We start from the raw sequence: 27,660 nt of genomic DNA on the forward strand, positions 1-27,660 counted from the left end.
TTATGCTAGCTATTTTAAACAAAAGTATGATTTTAATGCATGTGCATGTATATGTATTATTTATTACGTGTGGTTAGAACGTGCTGAATTATTAGATTCACTAGGTTTGGATGGTTGCAGGTGAGGACGATATTGAGGGAGACGCTGACGCTTGAGTGGATCGAGTCTGGCAGTACACTCCCGAGGGACTTTATTTTCCGCATTAGCTTAAGATTTAAAAGTTTTACGTAAAGATTTTGAGGATTATTTATTTGGAGATTCTTTGATTTATTTTGTTTGGAGTATTTTAAAGGTTACATATGATTTTTGATGGTTGACGATTTATGAATTTTTATGCATTTGAGATTTTTAAATGTTGAGTTTGATTTTAAATGAGTGATTTTACAAAAAACAAAAACAAAAATTAGTAGGATTTTAAAGTTAAAAAGTAAGGGACTTTTCAGTTGGTATCTAAGCGAAGAATCACGAAAGGGTTGTGTTACTGCCACTTCAAGAAGCTCAAGAAGTCACGCCTCAAGTCTGTGAAATTTACTGCTTTAAGATTTAAATGGTGAGTTTAAAATGCTTATATGATATATGTATTAAGAATCTAGACGTAATTTTAAATTTAAATGCATGTTGGTTACTTGGTTTGGATGACATGTACAGAGATGCCTCCTAGACGAGTTCTTCGCAGATATAGTAAGGATAGGCAGGAGGAGGAGATTCTACCAGCTCCATCTAATCAGGATGCTAGTGCTTGTGTGCTAGCCGGTATGGCTCGATTATTGGAGCAGCATGTTGGGAATGATGCGAGTGTCTGACCAGAGGAGGTTTATGAGCGGTTTAGGAGGATGGATCCCGAGGAATTTTCTGGCACTACTGATCCATTCGTTGTTGAGGGATGAATTAGGTACTTGGAGGTGATTTTTAGGTATATGCACATGGCGGACGCTGACCGGGTTTGTTGTACCATTTATTTACTGAAGGGCGACGCCTCCTATGGTGGGAGAGAGCGGAGCGAGGAGTGATCTGGTGACATTTACGTAGGACTTAAAGAGGGTATTCTTTGATAAATATTTCACCGCCGATGTCCGTTCAAGGTTGAAAAGGAGTTTATGAGTCTCCGACAGGGAAATTCGTTCGTTGCTGAGTTTTTTAAGAAGTTCGATAGGGTTGTCACTTTGTTCCCCTAATCACAAATGACGCTGCTGAGAAGCTGAGACACTTCCTAGATTGTCTTAGGCCTACTGTGCGCCGGGATGTGCAATTGGGAAACAAGACAAGTTATAATGATGCTGTTACGAGGGCCGTCAGGTCAGAGCATTTGCTTAAAGATATTGAGTGTGAGATACGGGACCATCGAAGTGGCCAGGGAAGCATAAACCGCAGGGGCAGCCACTGAGGGAAGCTGTCCCAAAGACTGATGAGAAGCCGTACTGCAAGGAGTGCAATCGCCAGCACTTTGGCGAGTGCATGTAGGGCACCTACAAGTGCTTTAGGTGCGGAGGAAGTGAGCATAAGGCTATTGATTGCCTGAAGCAGAAGCAGCCCACCACTGGAAGGGCTTATGTGATGCATGCTGAGCAAGTGGAGCCAGACACTACGCTTATTACATGTATTCCGGCAATTTAAGCATTTTATATTGCTTTATTACTTGAATTAATAAGCATGAATGCTAGAATTCAATTGAGGTGCATTGAACTTGGTGATTTAGATTTGCATATTACAAATTATAAGGCTTAAGGAATTGAATTTTTAAAATATTAGCTATGGAGATCAAATCGTAGAGGATTGAGAGCTTAAGGACTGAATTATGTCGACCTAGAAATTTAAGGGGCTAATTACTAATTTTTGAAAATTATTGAGGGAAAATTTGTGCATAATTCAAAATTCTTAGGACATATTTGCATAAATTACAAAATTTAAATGGTTAAATGACAAAAACGTGGGCTGTATTTGTAGAATTCTAGAACGTTTGGAATAAATTGGGATTATCAAAAAATTTAAGGAGCTATTTGGGAAATTTTCGAAAGATTCACAGGATTAATTGCTAATATGGGAAACTAGAAGGGCCTAGATGATAGGAATTTCTGAATTTTATGGCCTTGTTTGAGTATAATGTAAATATTATCACATGCAGGATATTGTTAGCGAGCATAGCTACCTACGCTTTGCTAGATTCTGGAGCTATGCATTCTTTCAGATCTGAATCCTTCGTGAAAAAACTGGAAATCTTACCGAAGGACGTGGAGTCGGGATTCAAAGTCACAATGCCTTCGAGCGAGCATATGATCTCTTCAAGCATAGTTAAGGATGTGGAGCTCAAATTGAAAATGAATGCCGTTCGAGAAAACCTTATTATGTTGCCAATGCCCGAGTTCGAAATTATTTTGGGCATGGATTGACTCACATTGAACAGAGCCACTATCGATTTCCAGCAGAGATCAGTATCTATTAGATCGCCCAATGGGAAATCATTCATCTTTGAGGCTGTACAGAGCAAACAATTACTGCACATTATTTCGTGTATTCGTGTGAAGAAGCTTATCTAGAGAGGCTTCCAAAGTTTCTTGCTAGTATTACATCCATACCCGACATTGACATCCGATTGATAGAAGATGTGGAAGTTGTCAAGGACTTTTGGATGCGTTCTCTAACGACGTTTCTGTATCTTACCTGAGAGAGAAGTGGAATTTGCTATGGAGTTGATGCCTGGTATTGTACCGATCTCTAAGGCATCATACCACCTAGCGCCTGCTGAGATGAAAGAGTTAAAAGATCAAATTCAAGAGCTGCTAGACAATGGATTTATTTGCCCTAGTTTCTCTCTGTGGGGCGCGCCAGTACTGTTTGTGAAGAAAAAGGATGGGAGTATGAGACTCTACATCGATTATTGAGAACTGAATAGAGTGACAGTGAAGAACAAGTATCCATTACCCCGAATCAATGATTTATTTGATCAGTTGCAAGGAGCTTTGGTATTTTCAAATATAGATCTTTGGTCGGGATATCACCAGCTGAGGGTAAAGGAGGCAGATACATAAGACGACTTTCAGAATGCGTTATGAGCATTAAGAGTTTTTAGTGATGCCTTTTGGACTGACTAATGCCCCAGTGATCTTCATGGATCTCATGAATCGCGTATTTCAGACGTACCTCCATCATTTTATTATTGTCTTCATCGATGATATTTTGATATATTCCAAGAGCTGAGAAGAGCATGATCAGCACTTGAAAAAGACATTGCAAGTATTACGAGATCAAAAATTATATGCAAAGTTCAGCAAGTGCGAGTTTTGGCTAGAAAAAGTGGCATTCCTAGGCCACATCATTTCGAGTGAAGGAATAGAAGTCGATCAATCTAAGGTCGAGACAGTTAAAGAGTAGTCAGTGCTTAAAAATGTAACGGAAATCCGTAGTTTCTTGGGTTTGGCTGGCTACTATCGCAAGTTCATCAAGGGTTTTTCGTCCATTGCAGTACCCTTGACATCCTTGATGAAGAAGAATGTGAAATTTGTATGAGGACCGGAGTGTCAAAACAGTTTTGATCAGTTAAAGCATTCACTCACTATTACGCCAGTTCTAGCTATGTCGACAGAACAAGGGGAATATATGCTATATACATATGCTTCGAAGTTAGGATTGGGCGCAGTTCTAAAGCAACACGATCGAGTCATAGTGTTTACGTCTAGACAGTTGAAAATCCCGAGAAAAATTATCTGACGCAAGACCTTGAACTTGCAGCAATCGTATTTGCGCTTAAAATTTGGAGACACTACTTATATGATGAGAAATGCATGATCTTTAAGGAACACAAAAGTCTCAAATATTTTTCACCCAAAAGAGTTGAACATGAGATAAAGAAGATGGCTAGAACTTGTAAAGGATTACGTCTGTGACAATAGCTATCGTCCTGGTAAAGCTAATGTAGTTGCGGACGCTGAGAAGAAAATGAACAGTCTTGGCCCAATTATCAGTGCAGAAACCTCAGCAAACGGAAATTCAGAGGTTTGATCTCAAAGTTTATGCTAGGAGAAAGACCCATAATCTCGCTATCTTAACAGTACAACCTACTCTGCGAGATAAAATTCGAGCCGGACAGTCTAAAGATGAGCAATTGCAGAAATGGAGACAATGAGATGAATCAAAAAGCAGAATGTTATATTTAGTCAAAGACGACATTGTCAAATATCGAGGACGACTATGGGTTCCTAGTGGAGATTCACCTAGATTTGATATTTTGACAGAAGCCACAATACCCCTTATTATATACATCCAGAAGTACAAAAATGTACAAGGACTTGCATCTCTTATATTGGTGTTCAGGAATGAAACGAGATATTAAGTACTTCGTATCCGAATGCTTGACGTGTCAACAAGTGAATGCAGAGCTTCAAAGACTAGCGAGAATGCTCCTACCACTTCCCATTCCCAAGTGGAAGTGGGAGAACATCACTATGGACTTCATGATAGGTTTGCCAAAGACGGTGAAAGGATTCACCGCCATTTGGGTAATAGTGGATCGTCTTACTAAATCAGCACATTTCCTACCGGTAAAGACGTCTTTTTCCATGACACAGTATGCAAATCTATATATTCGAGAGATAGTCAGACTGCATGGGATTCCAGTGTCTATAGTGTCGTACAGAGACATACGATTCACTTCATCATTCTGGAAGAATTTGCATGCGGCCTTGGGGACCAAGCTAATATTCAGCACCACATTTCATCCTCAGACATACAATCATTCTGAGAGAGTCATACAGATTTTAGAGGATCTACTCCGAGCATGCGTGATCGATTTCCAAGGACGTTAGGAACCGAAGCTACCTCTAGTCGATTTTACTTACAACAACAGTTATCAGTCGTCTATAGGAATGGATCCATACGAGGCACTCTACGGAAGGAAATGTAGATCACCCATCCATTGGGACAAGGTAGGAGAGAGAGCTACAATGGGACCCCAGATAGTTCAGCACACCGCAGATATAGTCTCCAAGGTCCAAGACAAGATGAAGACTGCTCAGAGTCAATAGAAATGCTATGCGGATAAAAGAAGACGAGATCTCTAGTTTGCAGTCGGTTACCGCGTATTTATAAAATAGCACCTATGAAATGTGTTATAATATTTGGCAAGAAAGGCGAACTCAGTCCAATATTGATCGGACCATTCGAGATACTCGAGAGAATAGGAGCATCAGCATATCGAGTGGCGTTGCCACCTAATCTCGCATGAGTTCACAATGTCTTCCACGTATCGATGCTCCGCAAGTACATGTCGAACCCTTCACATGTACTGAACTTCGAGATACTACAACTTACACCAAACATGTCCTACGAGGAGAGGCCTACTCAAATCTTGGGCAGACAGGAGAGAACGGTGCGGAACAAGGTGATAAAGATGGTCAAGGTCAAGTGGCTGAATCACTCGGAGGAAGAATTCAGCCACTTGGGAGACCGAGATAGAGATTAGAATTCGCTACCCGAATTATTCGATAAGTCTTAATTTCGAGGGCAAAATTTTATTTAAGAAGGGGAGGATTTGTAACGTCAAAAAAAAAATCAGTCCACGTAAATCACATGCCTACAAATGATTTAAATTTTTTTATTTAATCGATTTTAAATGCTTAAATGATACATGTTATATGATTGAAGGTTTAATTGCATGGTTTCATGAAATTAAAGATTTTATCCGAACATTGGATAATGGGTTGGGGAAAGGACAACGAGAACAACCAAGATGAAAATATTTTTCGATAAATGTTTTTAAGGCTCGTTAATATGATCAAATACGATTATAATTTTCTAAAAATACTGGAGTCTAAATTATTTCATGAGGCGAGCTCGATTTTATCCGTGATGTCGGTTTTAGTCAAACGAGGACTCTGGTCAATTTTGTAAACTTTTATTTTACAATTAAATGGTTATTAATGGGTCTAATTTACCTAAGATTAGTGGGCATAATTATTCCTAAACTTAAAAGCCCAACACCCTAACATATTAACATCTAATTTTTGAAAAAAATAATTAGAAATCTAGGGCTCTTGGGACTCTAAGCAGCTAAAACCTTGCACAAACCACACACTACATTTTCGAAAAATTGGAGAGGAAAGTTCAAGGATTTTTCATCGTCCGTTCGTGTTTCTTCGCAACCTATGCCAACGATCGAATATTCGAGCGTTTCTAACGCTAAGGCAGCTCCTAAACCTTCTGTTGCCTCATTCAATTCATAATATGCATGATTTATGTTTTTAAGTACGAAAAATTATTTAGATCAAATTATTGATTGTTAGACGTATATTTTTCAAAGTTGCGATGTTTTTATACGTATACGAGTGGTGTTATGATTTATAATGGGTACGATGCTAATGTAAACATTAAAGGGCTAGGAAAAGTGTCGTTTAGTCACGAGACGATGGTTGGACAGTAGTGTGAGGGTTGTGCATGGTTAGCTAGATGAACCTAGGGTTTCTTCATGGGTTTTCCTTGTGGTTGGGTGGGCTAGAGAGGAACCACACCAGGGCTCGGCCAAGGCCTGGTCAGGGCCTGTGCGTGGCTTGGTTTAGAGTCTAGGAGGAGTCCTAGGGGTGACCGGACTCCTCAGGGTTCGAAGAAGAGGGCAGCCTCACGCTTAAACTAGGGGCTAGGGATTGCGGCCGAATTCAAGGGTTGTGTGCACGGCTGGTTGGGTGGCTAGGCTGGTCAAGTAGGGTCTAGAGAGGATGGATAGGGGTTGGGACGTGGTCTGGTACAGCCGTGTGTTCCAAGGTGTCTCGGGTTGGTGAGAGCCGCGACTTTGGGGGTTTAAAAGAGAGGGGTGTGCGGTTTGTCTTGGGGCTAGGGGCTAGGTGCGCTGGTGCAGGATGGCTCAGGGTGGTCTAGGAAGGTCTGGACGTGGTTTGGTCAAGGGCTGGTTCACGAAGGCTTGAGGGTGGCTCGACGGAATATGGCGCATGGCTTGGTTTGGGGAATTTGGGCCCGGTTTTGGGCTAGGAGAAAAGTCACTTGAAACGTGGTTTACGGGGTGTGGTTCATAGCTCACGGGGGTAGTTTTGGTATGAAAATTTCATGGTTAATGTTTGGAAAAAAAATGTTAAGTTTGGAATTAATTCGGGATAAATTGCTTCACAGTCTAGTTAATAAGTCAATAAATCAAAAGGCTCGGGTTTACGTCTAAGAAAAATGTTAGAAGTCAAATTTAAGCTTATATGATAATAATTCGGGATAGGATCGAAACAATAAAAGTATGAAAAAGTCAAAATCGAGAATTTTAGAATCCAAGGGTAAAATGATTATTTTTCGTCCCGGGTAGTACGAAAGGTCTGGCAGTGTCCCGAAGAATTATAATACATACTAAATGATATTTTAAAATGGTTATGATGAAAAGATGATATTTTACGATATATACTAAATTTGTACGATTTTTCCCGATAAATGTTATTTTACGAATTTTGAAGGACACGATATTTTATGAATAAAAAGGAAAGAAAATATTTTGAATGATGTGAATTGACTGTGACAAACATGATATGATATGATATGATTAGGGATATCGTGAGGGAGAAGGCTCAGAGGGATCTCGTTTACGGGAGAAGGCCCCAGAGAGAGCCCGACGGTCGTATTTTCTCTTTTGGCGTGGCCCAGCGCCCGCCCCCCTGTACATTGGTGAGCTAAGACTGATCAGCCGACCACATGATGATACGATTACAGCTAGTCACTTTCCAAGATCAAGTTTCACAAAAATGATATGATGATGGAAAGCTTTACAATTTAACGATTTATGATATATTTACGCTTATAAATTTATGCTAGCTATTATAAACAAAAGTATGATTTTAATGCATATGCATGTATATGTATTATTTGCTACATATGGTTAGAATGTGTTGAATAATTAGACTCACTAGGTTTGGATGGTTGCAGGTGAGGACGATATTGAGGAAGGCGCTGACGCTTTAGTGGATCAAGTCCGGCAGTACACTCTCGAAGGACTTTATTTTTCTCATTTGTTTAAGATTTAAAAATTTTACGTAAAGATTTTGAGGATTCTTTATTTGGAGATTCTATGCTTTATTTTGAAGTTTTACATATGATTTTTGGTAGTTGACGATTTATGGATTTTTATGCATTTGAGATATTTAGATGTTGAGTTTGATTTTAAATGAATGTTCGAATTTTACAAAAGAAAAGTATGATTTTAAACTTAAAAAGTAAAAGACGTTTCAATGACTATATAATTCAGGGGAGTTACTATTAAGTCGGAGATAATTCATATCAATACATAATATCATTTTTGGATGTTTTGACCAAAAAGACAAAAATGAGATATTGAAAGGAATATTTTATTCATTAATTAATTTTTTATTGATGATAATATTATGATATTAGAATATGGAATTTTGTCTTTCTAGACTAATAAAATTTGCTAGAATATTGATATATATGATAAGAGCTCTAAATATTATACTATTGTTCAAAAGAATTTATTTCCTAGTGAAATTTTTGTTTCCATATTTGTGATGACTCTACACAAGGAATAAACTATATGGCAAAAGAAGTCTAGAAATAAGAGATAATTGATACGGCGTGCGTGTGGTTTTTGAGTTGAATGAGAGAAGTGAAATGCCGCAAAAAGAGTAAAGAATTACATTGGGGAATTAATAAAGAACTCAAGCTAAGGTGTATTGCTGTGTTGTCGTGAAGTATTGGAGACACTCGACGACAACACTCGTGTAAAGTGTTGGTTAAAGAGTTATTTGTGGCTCTGATTTTCGGCGATTCAGTTGTTGCATCCGTGATTTTGAGTGTTACATATAACACTTAAATATAATACACATAATTGTAGTATTTTTGTAATTTTATGTTAAACAAATACTTCCGATGATATAATTCTTTTTTCAAAAAGTTATAATTTCAGAAGAATAAGAATAATAAAATCATCAAAATAATAATAATAATAATGTCTTAAATTTTCACTTGCCTGTTTTTTCGTCCAGCCCCCAAATCCGACTTTCAAGGAGCTCTGTCACATTACAATGCCAATGATTCAATTGGTTGACTGATAAATACTGAACAAAGACTTCCCAGTCTCCAGCTTTCTCCAAATTTAAAATATTTAGTGATGCTTTTGCAATAAACCCATGATTTTATTTTGCAATGGAGGGTCACCTAGCTTTTCTGCATTTGAGATTTCGGTTTCAATGAATTTTCTTGAAAAAATTGCCGTTTTGTGGCTTCAAGAATCTAATTCTCCGATCTTGCTTGTGTTGGATTAATTTGCAGTAGCTTCGTGATTCTATCGCTTTATAAATGGCATTTGCGAGTAGCTTCCGTTGGTTCTTATATATCATATCCATCTCCGGTTCCTTTTGCGTCGAATCGGACTCCATTTTATCGGGGCAATCCCTGTTTCCAAACCAGACCATAATCTCCAAAGAGAAGAAGTTTGAACTGGGATTCTTCTCTCCAGTTAATTCTACCAACTCTTACGTCGGTATATGGTACAAAAATATACCAGCTCGAACTATTGTTTGGGTTGCGAATAGGAACGACCCCATCCCTTCTGCCGACCGTAATGGTTCGCGACTCGAATTGTCCGAAGGAGGATTGTTCCTTAGCTTCAACTCTAAAGTTCTTGAAGTAGCCAGGATTTCAAATGCTACAGAGGCAGTGATTTTTGACACTGGGAATTTTGTGTTAAGAAATGGCTTGAAGTCGCACCTTTGGTGGAGCTCAAGTCATCCCACGGATACTTGGCTTCCGCGTGGAACGGTTGGATTCAGTGGCTCAACGGAAATAAAACTTTTTTCATGGAGGAATTTGAGCGATCCTGCTCAAGGGAATTACTCATTAGGTGTGAAAAGGAATGGTCGTGCCGAACTGTTTATATGGCTCAATAATAGCCACCAACAATGGAGAAGTGGGACTTGTGAAGATAGGAGACATGGTTTGTTCTTCGACAAGTCGGACAGCCTCTCTTCTTTTTCATTCAATGATGCCAAGTACTTTCTTTATGCTGAATATAATGTAACAACAATGTCTAGGATTGTGCTCGACTTATACGGGATCTTGACAAAATTGTCATGGTCTGAGGCCGATCAAGAGTGGATTATAGACTGGAGGCAACCTTCTGAACAATGCAATATTTACAGATACTGTGGGGCTAACACAATTTGTGATTCAAATAATGCTCCACCTTGTGCCTGTTTGCCTGAGTTTGTGCCTAAGTTCCCAGGAGATTGGCATCTCAATGATTTTTCCAGTGGATGTGTCAGAGAAAATCGCTCCCGGTGTCTTAAAGGGAACTCTGAGTTTGTGAATTTAACCAATACTAGACTGCCTGCAAATCCTAAGTTACTGGGAGTTGGAAGTTCTGATATATGTGAGTTCGCTTGCTCTAAGGATTGCTCATGCAGCGCTTATGCTTTCAGCGGCATAGGTGGCTGCTCCTTATATATTGGGGATATTTTAGATCTGGGACAAACCAGGATCAATGGTACTGGTCGTGATCTCCACATCAGAACGAATTCTGCCAAAACTCGGGGAGAAGGTACGAGAATTGTGACTGCATAGGATTCTCTGGGTTGTCTTAGACTCTGTAACTTTTCTGTTCTTCCAGGAAACGGGAAAGGTAGAAATCTAGCTTATGCCTTCTCCGCGGTCACACTTACGATCGGGGTTGGTGCTTTCATCTTTTTCTTGCGTCTCAGGTTCAAACGAAAAGGTATACTATCTATTAGATTGTAGGGTTTGATCAAGGCCTGTAATTGATTCATTGATCTTAACCTGTTTCTAATGTATATCTTTTTACCATGTATCAAGCATATGAGAAAACATTTCAAAATCTTCTTCTACTTGATCTGAATTCCACTGGACCAACTAAAAATCAGCGCACTGCAGTCGAAAATCGTCGTGGAGAATCAGATAATAGAGATAATGAATTGCCAGTATTTAGTTTTACAAGCATTATAGCAGCGACTGATAAATTTTCTGCCCGAAACAGGCTTGGGGAAGGTGGCTTTGGACCTGTTTACAAGGTAATGCTTCTTACTATGTAAAGGTGCTTCTGCTACGTAAGATGCGAAGGACGAGAGGCAAACTGTCTGCTCGAACTGTCATACGGTACTTCAGTCGGAGAAGTGAGCACATTTTCATCTTTGTTTACACAGGGAGAGTTGGCTAATGGACAATTTGTAGCAGTGAAAAGGCTTTCCAAAATGTCCGGACAAGGACTCGAGGAATTTAGAAACGAGACGGAGCTAATTGCAAAGCTTCAGCACAGGAATCTTGTGAGAATATTGGGATGCTGTATTCAAGAAGATGAAAAGATATTAGTTTACGAATACATGCCGAACAAAAGCCTGGATTCTTTCCTTTTCAGTTTGAATCTCACAATTCTTCGTCCTGTTCCACTAGCACATATCCTTTTCAAGTTTTTCTTAGTTCTTTTTTTTCTGTTAACACAAACAACTCTTCGATTCGCAGATCCTACCAAGAAAGAGTTGCTGGACTGGAGCAGACGTGTTCAGATCATAGATGGTATTGCTCAAGGGCTTCTCTATCTCCACCAGTACTCCCGGCTACGAATAGTTCACAGAGATTTAAAAGCTGGTAACATCCTACTTGATGGAGATATGAAACCAAAGATTTCTGATTTTGGGATGGCGAGAATTTTTGGAGGGAATGATTCACAAGCAAACACTAAACGAATCGTCGGTACTTAGTAAGTGAAACCGATATAATGTCATTACAAGAATTCACATTCATCGAGTCCGCTGCAAGAGCTACAAACTGATGACATATTTTTACGCTAAAAACCAGTGGTTACATGTCCCCGGAGTATGTATCGGGAGGGAACTTTTCGATTAAGTCTGATGTGTTTGCATTCGGAGTTTTGTTGCTTGAGATTCTGAGTGGAAGGAAGAGTAATGGGTTTTACGATTCCGACAGTTTTAGCCTTCTTGACCATGTGAGTTCTTGATTTCAATTCAAGACCCTTCACCATATCTGTACTTGAACTTCTGAAAAACAAAATGCTTTCCCCGTTTTAACATTAAACTGTCTGGTTTCAGGCGAGATACATTCATATAGGGCTGTTATGTGTTCAAGAAAGTCCGGACGAAAGGCCCACAATGTTGGAAGTCGTCGCCATGTTAAGTAAGGAACAAACCGCCCCAGCATCACCCCAGCATCCTGCTTTTGCTGCAAGGAGCACTTGTTTTACAGCAACTCCAGGTAACCAAAAAGTTGAAATCCACTCTGCGAATGAGATGACAGTTTCATTGATGGGACCCCGTTGAGATTTTGCTAAGAATGGATCGAAGAATTCGAAATTTTAATATATATTCAAATGTATTTTTGTAAATCAGATAAAAAATATCATAAACTTCAAATATCATCTTCCATATTTATATAAAATTATATGTTAGTTACGGTGGATTTCAAGTTCACAAAATAATATATGTATTTAAAATTCATTTATTTTGCATTAAAATCGTGTTAATAAGTTGAGAAGGTCTCTTGTGATACGGTCTCGCGAATCTTTATCTGTGAGACGGGTCAACCTTACCGATATTCACAGTACAAAATAATACTCTTAGCATAAGATGTAATATTTTTTCATGGATTACCCAAATAAGAGACATGTCTCACAAAATATGATCCGTGTGACTGTTTCACACAATTTTTTGTCTAATAAGTTTGATAAGGATTTATGATTTCATATATTGTTTCATTGTTAACAATAAAAATCTAATTAAAATCAATAGATTTCAAATTCATTCATCCAAATGTGACAAGATTTTGAGATGGCCCCGAAAATTTTCTTGATCGCCTTTCATATTAACAAATATGAATAGAATTTTGAACTACAATTCATCGCACCTACTTGTCAAGTAATGCACGGTGATCGTCTTATTTAGTATACAAAAAAAAAATTTATGAGACGTCTATCTGAGAACCCAAAATTAAAATTTATAAAACCTCACCCCACTACTAACACTAGATTTTATTTTGATTTACTTTTAACAAATTTAAAACTATAACAATAGCATAAATTTGTAGTGCAAAACTTCACTAACAAAACAGAAGGATTCGAACCTCTTATAGTAGAACAAATACTGATGTGTGACATCAGTTATAGTGGAAAATTTATATTTAAAAAGAACTAAAAATTTAGTCAAAATCGTGCAATTTCTCAGGATATGATTTGGACTCGTGATATTTTGTCACATTGTACTGAATTACGTAATTTTTGAACCTAAATTGAACTGAATTATGAAGTGAAAACGTTTATAATTGTTTTAGGGATCTTGTATGTGTTAGAGTAGATGTCCTGCAAGTCAACTGTTGGCTAGGAATTTTATTGACTCAGTTGTAATTAACAATCTTTATTTTAATATAATTCATTATTTCATGGTTTGTTATTTCTTTATCTGTATACTCATGTGAACAACATAGATAAAGACCTTGATTATACTTTAATACAAATGAATCGTAATTCGATGTTGAAACTCGTTTGTAAACACTGTATGATCTAAATTCGATTCTAGTCGATTCAGCCGCCTAAAACATGGATAAAGGTCGCTTGAGCTCGAGACTAGCATCTGTAATGTTGTGTACTGCGTTTCTTGGTAAGGACATAGAGATGTCCAAACATGTAGATGGGTAGTCATATGATGATTATACCGAACCCCTCCCTCGGACTTTCCAAGTGGTTATCATTCATCGAGAGGATAAGTCCGTGGTTATGATTGTACACCATTAGTCCTTACGACCCGGGACAACACTGAGGCTCTATATGCTAGGGCTGTGCTTTGACTCGTTTACCGGCTCCATGAGAGTCATCAGGTGGCGGTGTTGGGTATAGTTGCGACACATATAAGAGTCAGTGCATTGTAGTCGGGGATTCACCGCTCACCTGCGGGTGTGGATATCCTATGTGATCTGATGTAATAATAGTGCATGGAATCTCTGGCCAGAGTATGAGATGTACGTTGGAGAAGGAATTCTCCAATAGTACACGCGATGCCACTATTATATTTATCACATAGTTGTCGAATTAATATGCAACCCTCGATGAACCAATGGTTGCAGATTCGATCGGGATATTTGAGATGAAGGGACCGTACTGTACGTTAATCATAATCGACTGGTTCTTGCAGGCACTATCAGTGATACCTAGGGGATCATGGGGCGATGCTACTAGACGCTCTTACCATGATCCGATGGATGCAATCAGAAATGAGTTCTGACATTCTTAATCAAGATGTTGATGAAAAGAATGGGGCTAACTAGATTAAGCCCGAATAAGAATAAATATTATTCTGAATCACAAAGAATTGTGAACCCACGGCTAGCTGTATCCCTGAACCATTGAGGGTCACACAAGCACTGGATCGTTTGTTCCCGTTGAGAGAATAAATTCAAGAAGTTGAATTTATATTATATAGTAAATTCAAGGAGTTGAATTTATGATAATTAAATTTTGAGAGAATAAATTCAAGGAGTTGAATTTATAAAATTTGAGAATTTAATTTATTAAACTAAAATGTTGGGTTTATTAGATATTAAATTTTGGAGGTGATATAAATTCAAGGAGTTGAATTTATAATTTAAATAATAAATTCAAATGTTGAATCTATAATGTATTTAATTTATTAAGCTCAAAAGTTGAGTTGATTAATTAATAAATTAAATATGGTGGGTAATATGTTTAACGGGCTTGTAGGAGTACAAGTCCAACATAATAAATAATTAAAATTTTAATGGACTTTGATTAAATTAATTGAATTAATTTGACTAGCCCAATTAATTAAATCAAGCCCATTAATGTTAATTATGTAATTAAGCTATGGATTTACTATAAATAAAGCATGCAAGTGAAACCCTAGACCTACAACCACCAAACTCACGTGAACCTCCCTTTCAAAAGGAAAACTTTCGGCCACCTTGAAGTTTTTAAGGGTTTGAGTTGCCTCTCAATTATTTTCTCTCCTACGTTAAATCTCTTCCAATATTTCTAGTGCAATTTGGAAGAGGATCAAACAATCTAGTCGTGGACCTGATTAGAAGAAAGAAAAAGAGTCTTTAGAAGAAAGTTCGTAGGGATTCATCAAGAGCTAGATCTGTAATACCGGATCAGTTGGTGTCCAGTGATTTATTCATCAATGATATAACTTTTAAACTCTTTATGAATGTTTATGTTAAAATCATACGAGCGCCCAAAGTAAAACATATTTTGATTGTCAAAATAAACAAAATTTTTAAACTTCCGCTGCGTTTGGGCGTGTAGAAAACCGAGATCCAATAGTATGTGTATCAGATCAAGTTTTTGACAATATAATGGATGATCCAATAAGAGATACGTCTCACACGATACAATCTCAAAAACTTGTGTTAGACGGTCTCACGGATTGTATCGTGTGAGACGTATCTCTTATTGGATCATCCACGAAAAAATATTATTTTTTATGATAAGAGCATTACTTTTTATTGTGAATATCGGTAGGGTTGACCCGTTTCACAAATAAATATTCGTGAGACCGTTTCACTAGAGACCTACCTACTCATATAATTTTACATTTTTGGTATGGGTTATGGAATTTTTGTTTTATAAGGATTATGGATGTGCTTCAAATCAAAATATCAGATTTTCATAATATTTGTTGATCGAACAATTCATACTTATCTTATCAATTATATCAAATAGTTAGTAAATATATTTAAAATTTGATTCTTTACTCGCATCTCGAGTCAAGAACTCATTCTTGACTAGCTCTTTCCTTCGCCACATATATAGAGAACTTACGGACTTTCATATCCTTCGGAAGCTTCATTAACATTTTCATTGTCACTTGGCTTGTCAAGACATGGTTTATTGCATTTTGTACATTCTTGTTGGAGATATTGTAAAAATAAATTTAAATCATGTGACTGAATTCATGTATCACAACAGTCCAAAAATTCATATCGAATTATCAGAAAACATAAATAAGAGTAAACACATACCAGAATCTATTGATTGATTTAGTGTTGTAGTTATGAATCTTCCAAAGCAATATAGAATCGACCATTTTATTTTTGTCTCATATAGGAGAATTGAGAGAAATCTAAATTTTAATTTTGATGTAAATAACACAATTAATTACTAGAATTTTAGTTCGTTAAATTAAGTTACACTAAATTAATATTGTGAAAGATAAAGTAAAAATATAAATCTAAAAATTAACAAAACTTGGAAAATTTGTCAATCAACTTTTACGATTGTAAACAATCAAGAAAGAATTCGGATTCAAATAAGAAAACCGAGAAACACAACGATATTGGATTTCATTACAGAGTAGGTCTCTTGTGAGACGATCTCACGAATCTTTATCCGTGAAACAGGTCAACCCTACTGATATTCACAATAAAAAGTAATATTCTTAGCATAAAAAGTAATAATTTTTCATTGATGACCCAAATAAGAGATCCGTCTCACAAAATACGACCCGTGAGACCGTCTCACACAAGTTTTTGCCTTCACTACGTACGGTGACACGTATAGAAATCCAGCTAATTATCTGGCCCGACTCGATCATGTTGAAATCCTTTATTTTAGTTAATAATCAACTCTTCAATCTACCAACCCAATTATTCTTAACTGAAATTAATTAGATTTATTTTCATTAAGTCTATATGAAATTTTAGTTACCGCCTAAACCCACACGTAGAAAACCGAATTTTACTTGTTGCTGATTGTATTATATGCTGATCGACCTCTTCAAAGCTATATTTAACTATCCTATAATTTGTTGATACCAAGAAAATATTATATAATTTCTGGGATTAGTTGTTCTTTAAAAACATTTTAATTATTCTATAATAATTGGTCCACAATAGTTGATTATTATTTCAAGTTTTTCCGCGAATTATAAAAGTCAATCCTCTAAGGTCAATGCACTAAACATACACGTAATGTGCTCCTTTGACCTAAAACTGATTCGATTTTGATAAGAATCAATATCAGAAAAGAAAAAATTCTAGATTTGCTTCACTAATTTAAAAGTTGTAACGAAAATTCCTACATTATTCTTTCTGATGTTATTCCCCAAGTCTACTAGTAATTGAAAGCTACAGAATTTTTTTAAAAAAAAATTCAGAAGAACCATCATTTTCAATTCAAGATTTTACTACCAAAATTCAATCAATAATGACTTGGAAAGGATGGAGAATGGGTCATAGACGGTTTCTGTTGACTTGGACAGGATTGAGAATGGGACCAAGACGGTTTCTGTTGATTCAAAATTTGAGTAAATGATGTATCATTATCTAAAATACAGAGACTTTTACGTGACAATCTTACGAATCAATTGTTAGCCAAAATGCTAAGTTTCAAAATATGAAAGCAACAATTATATAGCAGTAAACGAAAGAAGGATTGTGTAGATACAGACAGAGCACTAAACAAAAGCAGTGTGCTACTAGAAGCATATATATCGAGTATGTAAAACAATAGGAAACAAATAAATCAAATTGAAGTCTGTACGAAGTACAATATCCTTAAAATAGATTTGTCTCATCCAAAGTTGCTTCGAGGATCAGGACGGAAAACTGTTTCTTGTAATAAAACGACAAAACTGTGCATCAACTTAGCACGAAGTAACTATACCGACGAACTGGAAACGTACCTTCATTTTATCACCAAAACTTAACGGAGGCCAAATGAAAAACTAACAATATGAAATGCAAGAAAATGCTTGAATGAGATCTTGAGTGTGTTTGTAAAAAATATAATTTATATTTGGATTGAGAAAATGAACACACTATTTATAAGTTCCAAAATGCAAATCAAAATTTATACAAGATTAATTAACTCAATTAATCTTGCAATTAACTCAACAATATGAAGAACCAAACTTCTTCGATTAACTCAAGAATGTCGAAAGTCAAAAGACATTTCCACAATAATGTGACACAACTAACTCAAAAAAACATGAGCCAAAAGACATTCTCACATTCATGAGCCATAATTTTCTTTCAAACTTTAAATTTAATTCAAATTTCCAACATCAATTTTGTGAGACGGATCTCTAACCAGACATTGTTCGTGAAAAATATTAGTTTTTATGTTAAAAGTGTCACTTTTCTTTATAAATATTGATTGGGTTAACTCGTCTTACGAATTTCGATTAATGAGATCATCTCAAATAAGATATACTTGGAAAAAAATTCCTCTGTTGAATTGTTGGATGTATTAAATTATTTTCCTCGATAACCTAAAGTAGTTCATCCGATAAGACGGGGATGCTGGATAATAGAAGGGTGACTCAAAACTAACTAGCGGATGCTCGATAATTTTTATTGTTTTTATGAAGATTGGAGGATCTTGGTTATCATTTTTTATTATCAATAGATTTTTTGTGGAATATTTTCACATATCTATATACATGAGACAGTCTATACTTTCAGCAAGAAGAAAATTTTTTGACATAAAAACTAAATATTTATTACTAACAAAAATTGATATTTTGTGAAAAATAATAATTTAGACATAAAAATAATATTTTTCGTGAATCAAATACTTCTCTCTCAAGTCAGGAACCTTTACACAATATTTATTAATAATATAATTAATAAAAATGATAATTTTACAATAAATAATAAAAGGGAAATTCCAATATTATCCATTTGAAATAAAGGAATATGAAAAGACTTGATGAAATAGGTCAAACTGATGTAATATAACGACTTTTCCTTCGTTCAACACGGCGCCAATTTACTTAAACGAAAACCTCCACGTACAGCAGTTTCGTGGCGGCCCGCAGGCCCGAATCCCTTCCCCGATTACCCGTTTAAATTGGAATCTGCATTTGATCCCCCTTAGTTATTGTTCATCAAAGATTTGCATTTTGTTTAAGGGTACACCGCAAGATTCGCGAACCCATTTAACAATGGCCCTCAAATTCCGTTCCATTTTTTCAAGATCAGAGAGATCGTACAAAGGAAAGTAAGTTGTTGAGACACCCTTTACTCCGTTTTTTTTCTTTTTTCTCCAACTCCGATAATTTTGAATGATCATTCTAAGGAATATGAGAATATGTCATGGATTTTGAAGGATGGAACGGGACTCTGCGAGGAATTCGAAGGATGATGATTATGATGATTTCGAGGACGCCGCCTCCGAATTGACGCCGTTGTCGGCGGTTGCGGATTCATTCGATCAGCTTTCGGCGCTACTGAAGTCTAAGGGCTTCAATCACGATCTTGATTTGAAGACGTTCTGTGATGCGTGTTCGCATGTTTCGGTTCTTTTTGGTTGTTTGGGGATTGCTTTTAAATTTGCTGAATTGGAGTATGTTTCTAAGGTTGGTTGTGTTCCATTGATCTGAGTTTTCTTCCAATTATTAGGGCTTGTTTATGTTCGAACGCTAATTAATTGCTGATGATGTGCAATTGCATAAGATATATGTTGACGTTTGTGTGAAACTTAACTGCATATATGATATATGCATTTGAGCGTTATAAATTCAAAATTGTACCATTTTTCCAAATGTTAAGTACCGGTTTAGCATCCGGTCGTGGATTTGCTAATTTTCATGATTCAAGAACTTGATTCGGTTCTTGAAAACTCGAATATGGTTGGGTTTCTTTGTTTATTGAGTCATTCTCCTTTGGAGGCTATTAAGGTATATTGGATAGCATTCTGTTAATTACCTCATAATCATCTGAATTTGCTTGTAGAAACCATGGAGTTTTGTTAAAGCTGGTGGAGAACTTGTTTATTCTTAAATTAGTATTTGGTGACTGTGAAAAGTATATTGAGATTGTATAAAGGTTATGTACTCTTGCAGTAGTGGGTGGAAACATCAATAGACTCCAAAACTTCTTTAACTTGGAAAATTACGTTTCATCGTTTTATTCATATTGGTAATGCTTCCCACTGGGAAAATATGAAGCCATCATTTTGCTTAAATTCTTGCAATTATATGATATTCGCCAATTACCGAGGCTTTGCTTGATAGCTTTTGATTTAGTCAATTATATCATGCATGCTCTCTTTTCAGATGAGAGAACCTTGGACCATATCTGTTATTTGCCTTCATTATCTTTTTTCTGAAGGTGACTTTTGTGATATTTCTATGGCTAATTCTTTTCAGGTAAGCGATCTAAAAGAAGCAGCAGCTAGCTATGGGACGCTAAATAATATACTCCACATTGATGTGCTAAATGACACGGTGAGGACATCGGGAAGTCTTTCACGCAATTTACGCAGAGTTAGGCAGGGTCTTGATCTCATCAGAGCTCTATTCCAAAACTTTTTATCATCAGAGTATGTTTTACTCCTTCATTTTAGTTTGTGCGTTAAAATAATCATTTCATGGTTTTGAAACGATGTCTATGTTGGTTTTTTCGAGCTTTACAATTTTCCTGATTCTTTCAGTTTGAGCTTTCCTGCTGATTGCCTAGCTGTCATATTGCTCTGTGTTTCTCGATGCTCCTTCAATTGTAAAAACTTAGCAATCTTGCAATCTATGCTATGCTCTATACGTACAGCTATTACTGCTTAAAAGATGCTGCTTCGGAAGCTTACACAACAACATGTGCGATGTATCACACATGGGCGGTTAGGACTGCTGTTTATGCAGGGATGTATGCCCTGCCGACGAGGGACCAGCTGCTTATCAAGTTGAATGAAACTGGTGAGTTTACACACGGATTCTGCCTTAAATTATTTCTAGTTTTATATTTCGTGAAGATTGATAACTTTGAGGTGCTCTTTTTGCAATTCCAAAACAATAAAGTAGCCAAAACTAGTCGCACAAATTGAAGTAAATGGCTATTGTTACTAGTTAGCATGATTAAACAACTCCAAGAAAGACACGAAAATGGTTGATATCCAAATGAGTGCAGTTTATCACATCTTAAACACTATATTTGTAGGTACCCTGTCAAAAACTGATCCGTTTGCCTTCCTGATGCATGATTGAGTATTATTTTTTAATTTATTTTAGAAAATAATGTATTTTGCAATGAAAGATGTTTAATTTCAGTCTCTAGATAGAACATCTATTTTCATAAGCCTGGAGACTGGTGGCATAGATCATCTTGGTTTCTAGTCTTTTCTCCATGAGCTCAAAGATAGTTCACAGGATTCACAGTTTTCTGGACACACACAGGACCATCGATGGAATTTGTGTGATGGTTATGGATGTTACTAGTTTTACGAATAAACTCTAACGGGTTAGTGTTATTACATCATTTTTACAGATGAATCTGCCGAGAGGGAAATGCAAAGATTCATAGATGCCTCACTGCCGATCATAGAATACATCGACAACTTGTACATTAGAAGAAATATCAGCTTGGATTGGTAAATTTTTGTCTCGTCTCAAAATTTCTGCAGCCTCATTCTCAAAGGGATAAAATACATCATGTATTCTATATCTGGCTACGAATCAATCCAAGATCAAATTATAATGCTAGAAAAAACTGATGTCTTTGTGCGGTTGTCGCTAAGCATACAAGATTTATAGCTTCAATAACATTATTTTTAGCTAGAACTTTTAGATGTTACACTAGTGATTATTATTTTGGTGTATGTATGACCTATTACCCCTGGAAATCTTAGTTTCTGTTTTAAATTTAAACATAACTTCCGAAAAGATGACAAAAGAAGCCAGCTTATTCTGTCTTAATTGAACCTCAAAGCTCGTTTATGTTTTAAACATTTCAAATAGCTTCAAGTATTATTTTGTTATTCACGTTTTCTTCATTTCAAACTTCGGCGAATTACATAAGTAGCCCTTGTAAAAATAAAAATATATGAAAATCACGTGTAAAATTATTTGTATTTAAAACTGTGTTATGATCGAAACTAAAATTTAGAGGGGAGTGAATAAATTTTGCGAAAGAATATTTCAGTTGGATTAGCAATACTGAAATTTGATTCTTTCAGTAAGGTTTTTTAGCAAGTCAATCAGTTGACTTGTGCAGAAGTATGTTTGCTTAAAATGGTTGAACAAATGACTCAATAAAACTTGGTGTAGTAAATTGAATGTGAAATTGTTACCGAATGTTCAGAGATTTTAATAATCCTACGTCATCCCTTCTTCTTCACGAAAAGATTGCAATAAAAGACTTTGTTAATTACAGCAGTTTGATATCACCCACTTCAGCGGGACTTAAACATTGTCTCACTAAAACTCTGATCTAAAGAATTTTGAGAAGTAAGACTTCTTACTTTCAATTACAAATAGTACTGAAAATTTCTAAGCACAAATGTAATATTTGAACTGATCTGATAATGAATCATCTGAGTGTGCTGATTTTCAGTTGGACTTTAAAATCTTTATCGAGAGATTGCCAGTTTTCTTTATATGATTGAAAGTCGAAACTGTCTTGATTCAAGTTGGTTCTATTTATGCCTTCAATTGGCAAAGGTAACATTTTCCAAATATATCCGTTCATGACTGTGGATGTCCTTGTTGCCATGTCGTCAGTCCTTTCTGATATATGCAGAATTCTGACTACAATTCCGAACCTTAATCACTGATCGGTGAAAACAGAAAGCTTTATCAGTTGACTCTGATCCTTAATCACTTACCGGAATAATTTATTAAAAAGTGAAAATATTTTATCTTGAATGATAGATTTTCGATGGATCTAAATCAATCGACAATTTAGCTCACGATATTCTTCATACGATATATCGATTAGATTATTAATTAGTTAGACTACTGAGTTCAATTTAACTTTAGAATTCACTTTGTTTCCAATTATCAAAACTAAAATATTCCAAAAATTCTCTATTTTTGGTGTTTGACAAAATAATGTCAAAATACTGAATTCATTTATTTTCAACAATATGTACAACTGAAATAACTGATTAATCTAATCGGCACTGATTATCTTCTAAAATGAGTGGTAGATTTCTTTTGTGGCTCAGTAGATGATCTAGGCTAACTAGAACTAGTTGACTTATTCTCCTCCTCCTTTTTGTCAACACCAGATTGTGGCTTCAGGTATGCGAGAATGGAGGCTAACTAAGATCTAACATCATCAATCTTTTCATGGAAATTAGCCTGAACATCTTCTATCTTGGTGCAAAGCTGAAAGTTATTGGCTTGAATTTGCACACCAAGATGAGTAGCATTGGCTGCATGTTTCTTTTTTATTTGTTCCATTCGACTAAATATATCAATCATACTTCTGGAAAGTTCTGACACATCTTTGAGCATTTTGTCTTTGAACGATTATAAGGCTTCTTCTGTCCTTCAGATTAATTCTTTAAGGATTGTGATAGAAGAGGAGATAGCAGTGAGGCTAGAGCTGATATGATCTGATCCAAGGTTGTTTCATCAGTTAGATCCAGATCAGGAGAGGATGACTCTACTGGAGGCATCTCTTTGGAGGAGGGACCAGCCAATTCAAGAGCTAGACTGCTAGAAGTTCCTGCTTGATCAATCAGTAAGATTTCTGAATCAGCTGTATCTTCTACAGTCTGACTGATTTGTTCTACTGACACTGGATCATTTTGCTCAGTTATTACCGCTTCAACTATCTCTTGGACAAGCTCTCGAATAAAAGTAGTTTCAGTTGATTCTAATATCAAGCTATCCTTAGATGATGTGCTATCTTCAAAGGAGTAAACTGAAACAACTTTCTTATTTGGTGAAGGGGCAAGAAGTGTAATGAGCGGCAAATCGTCCTCATCATTTTTAATTTGTTGTTGTGCAATGGATTGCAAAACTTCGTCAGCAATAGATAGAGCAAAGGTCCTCATACAGGAGGAATGACTGACTGGTCGGGCAGTTGGGTTCTTTTGGAATCATTTTTATGTGGCTTCTTTGATGCAGGATGAACTGAAAATCCTAGGTCCATATCTAGTTGATTGATCACAGCTATATCATCAAATGCAGTTGGGCCATATGGGTCATATTTAGATATCTGTTCAGCACAAACTGTAATCCGCTTTTGAATCTTGAGAAGATCTAGAAGGTAATCTCGTCGTTGAAGAGCTTCAATTATGTCAAGACATAGAACTAATTTCTCTAATCTATAAACCTTTTAATTACGTCCTTTTTCTTAAATTTGGATGTAACGTACCGTACTTTTTATTACTTAAAATTTGCGGAAAAATAAAAATTTTCTGGATTATAAAATAACTCTCAACTTCGATTTAAAATAGACTGACGTCTCCAAAAGTGTTTGCAACAAAAGGTCTAAAAAATAAAGTTCACCAAAAGCATCTAATTAAAATCTCATAACCAGTAACATAAATTAGAGTATTTTGATCATTTCAAAAAGCTTAAAACATGGCGGTACTCGGGTTTAGCCTCCCGCTCAGTCCAAGCCAGCTCCTCGATCTCCACCCCTAGTCTCCTCCAAGTCATCCTCACCTGCATTGATCAAGTCTAGTGAGTTTAAAGACTCAACACATATAAACTGGAAGTAACGAGTAATACGTAATAAAACCAGATGCAACTTTAAAATATAGCGTACATACATGAACTTGAACTTGCATACGTACATACATAGATGTGCCATAAACATAAAACTTTTCTTAAACGTGCTTGCGTGCTTGTACATACATGAACATACATAAACTTCATCATTTTGCATAGAGACATGTTTCAAAGCGAGTGACCCATAACATAAATCGCCTGATCAGACTAAACCACAGTACTTGGCTGACAGGAAAATATTCCACTGCCACATACATGAGATCCCCGTTCATGCTTTAACGGGTGGATTGGTTCTCGTTCATGCTTTAACGCTTTCCAATCCTGATCTAAACCCGTTCATGATTTAACTAGGTGGATTGGTCCCTGGTCATGCTTTACCGCTTTCCAATCCCATACAGAATTGGTCACAAGACATTTAGCATACCTCAAAAACTTAAAAGTATTTTCTTTGCACGTCAAACATACTTACTTGGCGTTGAGGGATTCGTTGGATCTCGCTTGGGGCCACTGCTGCACATACTAACATGAATTCAACGCTTAAATTGCATAACTTAGACATAGGTATTCGTACTCACCACTGAATCAAGTAAATGGCTTATGACATTCTAAATTACTCGGGGCTTGACCTCGTTTAAATGTCGTACTAAACCATGACATATAGTCCCAATTCGATCCCTAAAATATTTCCCAAAGATTGGAGTACATGGACCCCGTGCACCCCTCCGGGTCCGGGTCCGTGTAGGTACTGTAAAAGCATACTCGAAAAGAAGTGAGGACACGGACCCCGTGCCTAGGTCCATGTAGGGGTTCATGTAGACTCTGTAAAAAGACACTTCGGAAGAACCAAGGGCACGGACCCCGTGCCAGGGTCCGTCGAAGGGTCCGTGTAGGCTCGGTGAAAGTAAACCAATGGGAAATCATGTATTCAAGGCTTATTCCTCCTAACTCTATCATCCCGACCATAAATCGACATCTCGAGACCCGTCCTAGAGTGCTAGAACACTCATTCAAACTCCAACAACGCTCCAAAACAACGACGTCCAATTTACAACGCAATACAACTCATGAACACGAAATTTGACACCAAAATCAATTCCTACGATTTCTAACTAAACCAAGTGCCTAATGACACGAAATGAAATACCAACATACGTCCCAACATCATTCTCGATATACCTAAACGCAGCAATGATCACCCATCGATGCCCAACAAAGCCCGCTACAAAAAAATCTCAAGAACACATCAATAAAATAATTTTTCAGAAAACGCAGTTTGAGCAGTCCCACGAAAATGATCATAACTCACTCAATTTGTATCCAAATATTTCGAATTTTATATCAAATCGAAGGTATCGAAAAGTTCTACAATTTTCATGTTGAAAGTTTCTCAAAATCACGACCGAAAGATCGCAGTTTTCAAAAGAACAGTAAATTTCAAAATTTTAGATCTAAAAACGTTTCAAAATCGATCCAACATGTTTCTGCCCAAACCTTGCACATCATACATGGATTTTTGCGCATAAAACAATGCAACACATACTATGACATGATCGACACATGAAAAATAGTATATACGTGCCTTTTGATATTTAAAACTCACGATACGGCGATACCGAAGCGGAGACGGTGCGAGGCTTGATCCGGAACGATTAGTGGCTTGTTTTCCTTGGAAGAAAACTCACGAAAAATTGCTAGAGAAGATGAAGAGAAGGGGCGGCTCTTTTTCTCTCAAGAACCCTAGGTTTTTGTCTCTCAAAAATCTGAAAATAAAATGTGTAGGTGTGTGTTGTGTGTTTTGGTGTGTGTAAAAACGTGTAAGTGTGTGTGAGTGTGTGAAACGTGTGTGTGTGTTTTAATTAGGAGAAATTAGTGCTAATTTAACTAATAAAAAATACTAATAAAAAGGTTAACCTACACTAATGTAACCAAACTCCCCAATTAAAATAACTACACACTAATTTTATGAAATTCTCCCTTTCTAACAAAATAAATTGCACAAAGCCAACTTTAAAAGTTTTAATATTCTAAACTCTCTAAATAAATCAATTAGACTCGAAAAATGCTAAAAACATAATAATTTATTTAAAATGACCCAAACTCAACTTAAAATAAAATACTACATTTTAAAATTGCCAAAAATCGTCACCGGTCTCTATTCCTCGGTCCCGCATCGAATAGTCGCCTGAAACATGAAACTCGAGAAAATATTTTAACGTGCATCACATAAACATTAAAATAATGTAAATAATGCAATTAAATAAATCATGCATCACAAAAAAAATCATTTTAAATTTAAATATTTGATTTAACAATTAAATAAATGCACATATTTTACGTATACTGATTTTGGGCTCTACAGTTCCTCACCCACTTATATAACTTTCGTCCTCGAAATTAAACCTTACCAAACAACTCTGGGTAGCGAGTCCTCATATCCGCTTCCTGTCTCACAAGTGGCCTCTTCCACCGATTGGTTTAGCCACCGGACTTTGACCAACTTGGTCACTTTGTTTCGAAGTCTCCGCTCCTGTCTGTCTAGGATTTGAGTGGGTCTTTCCTCATATGACAGGTCTAGAGTCAACTGCAACGGCTCGTAGCTCAAAACATGTGAAGGATTAGCTAGATACTTACTCAACATCGAGACATGGAACACATTGTGTACCCCGGTCAGATTTGGCGGAAAGGGCAACACGATAAGCTAGTGTCCCAACTCTGTCAAGAATCTAAAATGGTCCAATAAACTCGGACTCAGCTTGCCTCTTTTTCCAAATCTCATAACACCCTTCATGGGTGCTATCTTCACGAAAACGTGGTCTCCCACGGCAAACTCTAGATTCCTTCTCCTCTTATCAGCATAACTCTTCTGACGACTCTGGGCGGTCTTCATTTTGTCTCGAATCTTGACCACCACATCTGCAGTCTGCTGAACTATCTCTAGACCAAGTTCTGCTCTCTTACCAACCTCATCCCAATGAATTGGTGATCTGCACTTCCTTCCACACAATGCCTCGTAGGGAGCCATACCTATAGATGATTGGAAGCTGTTGTTGTAGGTAAACTCCACTAGAGGTAGCTTCGATTCCCAAGTCCCCTGGAAATCGATCATACAGGCTCGCAATAGATCCTCCAAAATTTGAATCACTCGCTCAGACTGGCCATCTGTCTGCGGGTGAAAAGCTGTACTAAATAGCAACTTCGTCCCCATGGCTGTATGTAGGCTATTCCAGAAGGA

The 27,660-nt window shown here is 36.6% G+C and overlaps 2 protein-coding genes across 3 annotated transcripts; both read left to right on the forward strand.

Annotated features, from left to right (window-relative positions):
- Positions 1 to 8,981: 8,981 nt before the first annotated feature.
- LOC142522858 (G-type lectin S-receptor-like serine/threonine-protein kinase At1g11410) lies at positions 8,982 to 12,400 on the forward strand. 2 transcript variants are annotated; one of them, XM_075626433.1, is made up of 7 exons: positions 8,984 to 10,531; positions 10,601 to 10,705; positions 10,804 to 11,018; positions 11,151 to 11,361; positions 11,467 to 11,704; positions 11,803 to 11,950; positions 12,054 to 12,397. In XM_075626433.1, exons 1-7 carry the CDS (start codon positions 9,292 to 9,294, stop codon positions 12,279 to 12,281), a joined length of 2,385 nt encoding a protein of 794 aa, XP_075482548.1. In that variant the 5' UTR covers positions 8,984 to 9,291; the 3' UTR covers positions 12,282 to 12,397. The 2 variants fall into 2 exon arrangements, with proteins under 2 accessions (XP_075482547.1, XP_075482548.1); XM_075626432.1 differs by having other exon boundaries at positions 8,982 to 10,531; positions 11,151 to 11,704; positions 12,054 to 12,400.
- Positions 12,401 to 18,700: 6,300 nt separating this feature from the next.
- LOC142523325 (ACD11 homolog protein) lies at positions 18,701 to 21,537 on the forward strand. Its single transcript, XM_075627078.1, has 5 exons — positions 18,701 to 18,970; positions 19,079 to 19,328; positions 20,121 to 20,293; positions 20,518 to 20,663; positions 21,232 to 21,537. Exons 1-5 carry the CDS (start codon positions 18,915 to 18,917, stop codon positions 21,336 to 21,338), a joined length of 732 nt encoding a protein of 243 aa, XP_075483193.1. The 5' UTR covers positions 18,701 to 18,914; the 3' UTR covers positions 21,339 to 21,537.
- The last annotated feature ends 6,123 nt before the right edge of the window (positions 21,538 to 27,660 follow it).

The sequence above is a fragment of the Primulina tabacum genome, chromosome 13, assembly GCF_025594145.1.
Source record: "Primulina tabacum isolate GXHZ01 chromosome 13, ASM2559414v2, whole genome shotgun sequence".
Classification (NCBI taxonomy): domain Eukaryota; kingdom Viridiplantae; phylum Streptophyta; class Magnoliopsida; order Lamiales; family Gesneriaceae; genus Primulina; species Primulina tabacum.

Bases quoted from the DNA above. Each gene is read 5' to 3' on its own strand.
- LOC142522858 (XM_075626432.1), top strand. From the start codon at position 9,292: ATGGCATTTGCGAGTAGCTTCCGTTGGTTCTTATATATCATATCCATC. The intron at 11,019-11,150 runs GTAATGCTTCTT...TTGTTTACACAG, and splicing joins GCTTTGGACCTGTTTACAAG to GGAGAGTTGGCTAATGGACA. The intron at 11,951-12,053 runs GTGAGTTCTTGA...GTCTGGTTTCAG, and splicing joins GTTTTAGCCTTCTTGACCAT to GCGAGATACATTCATATAGG.
- LOC142523325 (XM_075627078.1), top strand. From the start codon at position 18,915: ATGGCCCTCAAATTCCGTTCCATTTTTTCAAGATCAGAGAGATCGTAC. The intron at 18,971-19,078 runs GTAAGTTGTTGA...TGGATTTTGAAG, and splicing joins GAGAGATCGTACAAAGGAAA to GATGGAACGGGACTCTGCGA. The intron at 20,294-20,517 runs GTATGTTTTACT...CTATACGTACAG, and splicing joins CAAAACTTTTTATCATCAGA to CTATTACTGCTTAAAAGATG.